The following is a 7,654-nucleotide window of genomic DNA, read 5'->3' as shown; positions in this document are numbered from 1 at the left end:
CGCGTGTATATGAGTGCTTGTGTCTGTAGTATGGTAAAAAAATATTACTTCAATTTTTCCACTGCCTAGTCCCTCCAGGAGTTCCTAGGTGGTTGAAACATATGAACTTGAAAGTCGGGTGGGTAATATGGACCTTTTCCTAGTTAAGAATCACTTGATACTATGGAGTTTGAACAAAATCTCCATTACCGAATCAATCATTGGCATGGCCAATAGAAACCACAGACGGGACGAGGCGTTGCTCCCGGGCTCAATCAGCCTGGAGTGAACAGTAAATTCATAAAAAAAGACTAAAATTTTTCAAAAAATCCCGAATTATTTCGTGGTGAAAATGCGTGAGTTTTTGGTGCACGTGCAAAAATTCAGCGCATTTGAACATCTGACGAGCTCTCAGCAAAAAAAGACAAATTTAGGGTATGTGAAAAAGTTTATTGTTGTGATCCTCCGAATGAGTTGAAACTTGGCACGGACATCATACATTCAAGCATCTTTCACCACAAAAACATTTGGATTTTTTTTTGAATTTTTCTAGTATTTTTTTTGAATTTACTGTTTGCAAGGTGTATTTGAGCTCGGGAGCCGAATTGGATATTCGCCATAGACGAACATTATTGCGTTCCTTTTGTTAATCCAGTTCCATCGTAAGATCATATTTTGAAAAGAGAAGTTCTACCAGAGAATAAGCTTACAGTTGCAAGTAGTACCAGCAATGCATTTCTTAAAGACTTTCCTGTGAATACAAGATCGATCTTAATTACACCGTGCTGGTCAGACGCTCACATATTTGATGATAATCCTGTCAGTTTCAGAAGCTATTTGAACCTCATTGCATTAGCAACTCATCAAGCACAAGCCATATGTTCTCTCATAACTGAAGTACATGTAGGATGACTGTGTGCTTCCTGTATATAATCATCATGTGCTGTTTCATCAGCCTCTTAAATTTCCTTGTCTGCTCGAAGAAATGCCTTCCGCACACCTCTTGACACTTCACAATTTGACAACGCTAACTCAGCAAGTACCATGTCGCTAATGTCATAATCAAACACTTCCACTATGAGTCCACTAACTCAGCATCTCTCTGTACTGTTATAATCCTCCCCAAAACTGTCTTGTTGAGTTGCCAAGTCATCTCATTTGCACTTCCCATCCACCAGGTGCCTGTATTTTTCTTCAAAGCATACACTGCACAGAGTGTATGCCACCAGGCTTGCCAAACAGCTCAAGTGCTTCAAAACCCTTTGCGCACTATATGGAGCTAATTATACATTTTTTGATTCAGAGACAGAAACATCGAGTTCAACTGAACTATATCCAGGAAGCTTGTCGACTTTAACTTCCTTCATGAAGCCTCTTATTCTCTCTGCATCATCATACCTTCCAGCATCTGAATATATGTTTGCCAAGCTCATGTAGTAGCCGCTCTTTGCAGGAGACATGCTCATCAATCTCTTTGAAATCCGTTCAGCAGCGTCCATTTCACCATGCACTCGGCAAGCTGCCAATACACTGCCAAGGATAGCCTCGTCAGGCTGGCAAGGCATTTCCTCTATGAGATTTACTGCCTCAACAACACGGCCTGCCCTCCCTAACGCATCAGCCATGCAAGAGTAATGCTTAAGCTCACGCTTGATGCCCCGCTGTTTCATCTGATCGAATATAGCATACGCTTTGTCCACCATGCCTGAATGCGCACAGGCTGACAGGGCACCAAGAAAGGTGATCGAGTTCTGGTCCACTCCTTTGGCCACCATTTCATCAAAGAGCCTCAAAGCAACATCCGGACGGCCATTCAAACCATGGCCAACAATCAGAGCACTCCACGAGATAACATCCCGCCTGGGCATCACAGAAAATACGCGTTCGGCAAATTCAAGCTCACCGCACTTGACGTGCATGTCCACAAGCGCATTCCCCAGAGACAGCGGCATCCCCAGGAACATCCGGACGCAGCACGCGTGCACGCTTCTCCCATGGCGCCGCCACCCGAGCTGGCCACACGCGAGAAGAAGGCTGACCATGACCACCGCGTCCAGCTGCACCTCGGCCACCACCATCCCCTGGAACAACCGCAGAGCCTCCTCTGGCTGCCCACCCTGCGCGTACGCGGACAGCATAGACGTCCACAGAACGGCATCCCTCTCGCGCATTCCGTCGAACAGCCTCCGCGCGTCGGGGAGGTTGAACATGCCCGCGTAGCACTGCACGAGCGCGGACGCCACGAATAGGCTACCGTGGGCGCCAAGCTTGACGGAGAGGGCGTGCGAGGAGGCGGCCAGGGCGGCGGAGCCGGTGAGCGCGCAGCAGCGGAGGACCGGGGGCAGGGTGAAGTGGTCGGGCGGGAAACCCCGCGCGAGCATGTCACGGAAGGCGAGGAGCGCCTGCGAGGGGCGGCCGGAGCGCGCGAGCGAGGCGACGAGGGCGTTGAAGGAGGCGAGCGTGGCGGGAGCCGGCATGCGGTGCGGCCGAGAGCGCGGCAACGCCGGTCGTCGTGTCTCGTCCGAACGGCGGAGCTTTTTGTCTCGCTTTTTTTTTGTCCGTTTCTTTCTGAATTCTGACTGAGACCGAAGAGCGCGGAGTTTTTCCTGGGGAAGGAGAAGTGGGCTCGCCAACTAAACAGAATGGCATTTCGTTCGTGGCTTTTTTTCTGGGCGCTTTCATTCGGTTTTTCTTTTTTTATTGCTTTTTCCTTTTTATTCTTTATTAAATCCGCGGATTCTTTCTAAGTTGATGAAATTTTTCTTAAAAATCGATGAACCTTTTTTTCCAAAACCCATGAGCTTTTATTCAAATTCATGAACTTTATTACAAATTCGTGAATATTTGATGATTTTTCTTTTAAAAATGTACTTTTTACAAAATTGGAGATTTTTTTAAAAAATCGATAAACCTTTTTTAAAAATTGGTGAACTTTAACTAAATTCAATAACTTTATTTCCAAATCGATGAACTTTTTCAAAATCAATGTCATTTTTTAAAATTAAAAATCGATGAAGTTTTTTAAAAATCGCAAACTTTTTTTCATGTTCATGTACTTCTTTTCAAAATGCGTGAAGTTTTTCCAATTCACGTTAGTTTTTATATTTTTTTGCGAATTTTTTTAAATGCAATCGAGTGAACCAGAGGAAAAATAAAATGTGAAATGTACATGGCCAGCCCACCAGCGTCGGCGCATGGGCGCCAGGGAGCTTCCCAGCGCCGAATAGGAGCTCCCCATCAAATGTACCCCTCAAGAAAAAAGTTGGACATCAAATGTATCCACTCAAAAAAAAGTTGTATAGCAAATGTGGCATCATGCCTAAAAAATAATAATTAAATTTGGCATAAAAGATATTAGGCTTGAGGCGTTGGCATCTCGCCAAGGACTTGCTTTGGCTATGAATCTCTATCTTCAGAGATTGCATGTGGCATCAGACTATAGGTATGTGGTGAACGACATTGCTGTTGGACAAGGAGGGAAATATGAAGTCGTCGTCAAAGAAATTTGAAGACTGAAATCTTCTTTACTCTATGTAATTTTGTTCATAGAAATAGAGGCTCAAACTATGAAGCCCACAATCTAGCTAGGTTTGCATCTTTTTTAGATCAGGGTAGACACACTTGACTCGGTCTACCTCATGATGCAGTTTGTATTCTGATGATTAACAATCAATAAAAACCTTGAGAATTGTGCTAAAAAAGTTTGACATCAATTTTTCAACATATTTTTATTTTGCAAAATTTCGGAGACCTCCTGTGGGCTATAGCTCATTATTCGTTATGAGTAATACTCGGTTGAATGCTCTAGCGGGACGGCCAAGTAGCATCTTTGTTCATTTCTTCACTCACTTCATTTCTTTCTTTTACCCCTTTTTCTTATTTTTACTTTTCTTTATATTTGTAAACATATACAAAAATCATGAAAATGTAAAACATTTGTTTGAGTAATTTCTAAGAACATGTTTATACATTTAAAATAATGTTTACACATTTTAAATATGTTCGTGGCAGCTAAAAACAAAGTTCATGAAATGTAAAATAATGCTCGTGGAATTTTAAAAAATATCAAAATAAAAAATATATTCATAAAAATTTAATAAATATTCACATGTTTTAAACACTATTTATGACATTTTTTAAAATGTTCAATGTGCGTTTAAAAATGTTAGCTGTTTGCAAAACAAATAACATGTATTCAGTAAATGTACATCGTGTATTTGAAATGTATTCAATGTGTGTCTTAGAAACGTTGAACCCAGGGACGGAGCCAGAAAATTCCGATGGGGGGGGGGGGGCAAGAACAAAAAGCTTCAAAATCATAGGATATATTTGCCGAAAAAAACCATAGGATATATGAAAAGATACCATAGTAAATAATAGGGTTTAGAACATCTAGATAGTAAATATACGTCTATTTTTCAATACTAAGAATAAATTACATTTCTATCAATTTGAATTCTGCTTTACGAGCACCAGTATCGAAGATATCGATTATTTCTTCAGAGCTAAACTTGGCTGCAAGTTCCTTCTCAATGTAAACTAGCGTGCAATGGCAAAGAAAATCATCTCCCATTTTGCTTCGAAGCCGCGTCTTGACTAGTTTCATTGCAGAAAAGGCTCGCTCTGCGGTTGCGGTTGACACCGGGAGAGTTATGACCAGTCGTAACAACCTCTCAACCATTGGATAGTCAGAAGACTTGCCAGTCTTAACTATTCCTTTTGTTAGATCAGCAAGTAATTTGCAGTTCTTGATCTCTGGATGGTTGAATGTATCAAGCTGGAAATGTGGTAGCTCGCACTCCAACCGATCTCTTTCTTGACTAGAAAAATTTGCAGGATAGAATTTCTCCACTAGTCTGCATATCTTTGACTTGCTGAAGGCATCATGCCTCGGGTCCAATGATGAACAAAGATCTAGTAGCTCAGTTACTTGAGAACTGAATCGATCATTCAACTCTATCACTTGTTGATCTATTGCAACATTAAACACATCTACTTTGTAATGATGGATAACTGTGGTGTTGTCATGCTTATTTCGAGATTTTGTCACACCAACATACCTAAAATTAATATATATTGAAAAATATGAATTAGTTGCATGATCTACACATTGATGAGTAAGTATGTAAGTGACTAAATCTCTACATTGTAATTTAAATAATCATAGAGAGATAGGAAAAGATACATACTTTTGATCCATGTTCGGGATGTCAATCTCATGTTTCACACAAAAGGATTTCACATCTTCAAAAAGGCTGTCCCATCCATCTTCCCTTAGTTCACCAAGCAACACCTTTATGTTAGAAACACAATCTAATGCATTTGCAATGTCCAAAGATTTATGTTGAAGTTTGAGACACAAGACATCCGTGATTTTCATGATTCTTTCCATTAAGTGTAGAATGAACACAAAATCAAATGTGAGTAGGATTTTCAGGGAACCTCCAGCATCACCTCTTGAGTTCCTTGTAGCTGAACGATCAGCTGCTACACTTCTTAGCACTGTAACAGTTGCGGCAAACATCTTTAACAAACTTTTGATAGATTTGTAGTGGGAACTCCATCTCGTGTCTCCGGCCCTTTGTAAAGATCCTATTTGATTGGCCCCTCTTCCTGTGTCAAGCTCTCCCAATTCAATCCCTCTAGCAATTTCAGCAGCCTGATTTTCTAATAGCTCATCATTGCGTTTGGGAGATGCACTAACGGTATTTACAATGAAATTTGCATGCTGAAAAAAAATTATGGACCTCATGTACCTCCCTTGAAGCAGCAACAAGAGCCAATTGGAGTTGATGTGCAAGACAATGGATATAATATGCATAAGGGCACTCATTGAGAATTAGAGCTTTCAGCCCATTCCACTCCCCCCCTCATGTTGCTTGCCCCGTCATATCCCTGGCCTCTAATATCTTGCACATTCAACCCATTATTAACTAGGACGGTAATAATTGTGTTCTTGAGAGTCAAAGCACTAGTGTCTCTAACATGAACAAGATCAAGAAAATGTTCTCTTATCACCCCTTCTATGTTTGCAAATCGAAGAACTACTGCCATTTGCTCTTTTTTAGACTCATCTCTACATTCATCAACCAAGATAGAAAATTTGCTATTACCAAGTTCTTCTTTAATTGAGGTCTTCACTTTTTCAGCAAATATGCTAGCAATTTCCTTTTGAATAGTTGATGAGGTGTACTTTGCATTTTTTTGGAGCATTCTGTACAACTTCACGTACATCCTTGTTATAAGAAGCCAAAAGCTTAATCATTTCCTTGAAATTACCTTGGTTCTTGGAACCCTCAGACTCATCATTTCCTCTGAAGGGACATGCTTGGAACATTAGTCACCTGATGCAATCAACATAGAATAATAATTAGATGTCCAGTATTAAGAAATTGTAAATGTTCGAAATTAAATAATTCTTGCTTACCTCATGGCATCAATGGAAGTCTTTAGCCTTAGTCTTGCATCAAGAACCCGCTCCTTAGTTTGCTTTTTCATCACCTCATCAACATGATTAATTCTGTTTCTCAAGTTTTCATAACACCCAACTGCAAAATTGTGAGCCGAGCTAGGAGTAGTGCCCATATGTTTGAGAAAAGCACATTCTTTTCCATTGTTAACTTTCTTCCACTTATCAAATCCGCTCACTGTGAATGTGTCCGAACCACACTTCCCAATAGGCTTCTTTGAGAAGAGAAAACAAGGCAAACAATAGGCATGATTTTTTAGAGGTGAATACTCCAACCAGAAATGATTTGTGAACCAATCACTTTGGAATCGCCTACGGCCAGCCCCTATCCCAGTAAATTCATACTCATCTGGCTTTAAGATTGGTTGATAGGCCCCTTTAGATATATAAAAACGCCTAGAAGCATCATGCTCGTCAGGAGGAAGTTGCCAAATTTGAAGACGTCGCCCGGGCTCTCGGTCATAACTTGTGGTTATAATTGTAGCTTCTTCTGTAGCTTCTGGAACGGAAACATCATCAATTTGAGCATCCCCATCAGTACAATTAGGCTGGTTCTGTTCACTAGGTTCAGCATTGTCTGCAGTAGCATCATGTTCTGATGGCCGAGAGCTTGAACCAACGGGTTTGAAATATTTATGAATTGATTCTCTCTTCCTCTTCATGTCTACACAAGCACAAAATAATTGAAAATTTTATATTGATGATTAAGGCCTATAGTTTGTATGATTATACTTCTACAATTTTTAAAGGCATGAACTACTAATCCATGTGAGAATCAAATTACCTTTTCCCCTTGTGTTGCTGCCGCTTATCCCGTCGTCCGCCGTCGTTCTGTCCATGATTCCGGCCTCCGGGCTGCCGGCAACATGTTCGTGGATTGGCGCCTGTCCGGGCGTTGCGGCGTCCCCTTCCTATCCTTGCTTCTCGACGGCGACGGGCGCTGGCAGCGCGCCGGCGAGATCCGATCGGCGATCGCTGCTTTTTTTGGAGACGAACAGTCGAACGAACTGAAGAAGAGATTGGCGATACGTGCGTCGCTACGTGAAGCGTGCGTAGTCATGGCCTCATGGGCTGGTGCGTGCCTAACTAACAGGCCAGAGGGCCTGCTCGGCTCAGTCTTGTGCCTTTAGCATGTAAATTTTAAATGGGCTGCACTGGTTGAATGGACTATACAAAGGCCGATTGGAATAGGGGGGGGGGGCGAAG

General features: G+C 41.7%; 2 protein-coding genes across 2 annotated transcripts; both read right to left on the bottom strand.

Annotated features, from left to right (window-relative positions):
* Positions 1-691: 691 nt before the first annotated feature.
* LOC119307278 (pentatricopeptide repeat-containing protein At4g14170-like) lies at positions 692-2,520 on the bottom strand. The gene has a single exon (XM_037583360.1). The coding sequence runs from the start codon at positions 2,454-2,456 to the stop codon at positions 1,263-1,265; it is 1,194 nt and encodes a 397-aa protein (XP_037439257.1). The 5' UTR covers positions 2,457-2,520; the 3' UTR covers positions 692-1,262.
* Positions 2,521-4,353: 1,833 nt separating this feature from the next.
* LOC119307270 lies at positions 4,354-5,643 on the bottom strand. Its single transcript, XM_037583352.1, has 2 exons — positions 5,169-5,643; positions 4,354-5,039 (listed from the first exon to the last, which is right to left on the bottom strand). Exons 1-2 carry the CDS (start codon positions 5,501-5,503, stop codon positions 4,415-4,417), a joined length of 960 nt encoding a protein of 319 aa, XP_037439249.1. The 5' UTR covers positions 5,504-5,643; the 3' UTR covers positions 4,354-4,414.
* Positions 5,644-7,654: the final 2,011 nt, after the last annotated feature.

Source organism: Triticum dicoccoides, chromosome 1B (assembly GCF_002162155.2).
Source record: "Triticum dicoccoides isolate Atlit2015 ecotype Zavitan chromosome 1B, WEW_v2.0, whole genome shotgun sequence".
Classification (NCBI taxonomy): Eukaryota; Viridiplantae; Streptophyta; class Magnoliopsida; order Poales; family Poaceae; genus Triticum; species Triticum dicoccoides.
Note: the sequence above shows the minus strand (reverse complement) of the source record. Positions and strands in the feature narration are given on the sequence as shown.

Coding starts and splice junctions, on each gene's coding strand:
- LOC119307278 (XM_037583360.1), bottom strand. CDS start 2,456: ATGCCGGCTCCCGCCACGCTCGCCTCCTTCAACGCCCTCGTCGCCTCG.
- LOC119307270 (XM_037583352.1), bottom strand. CDS start 5,503: ATGTTTGCCGCAACTGTTACAGTGCTAAGAAGTGTAGCAGCTGATCGT. Junction 5,040..5,168: donor ATCCCGAACATGGATCAAAA/GTATGTATCTTT, acceptor TATTAATTTTAG/GTATGTTGGTGTGACAAAAT.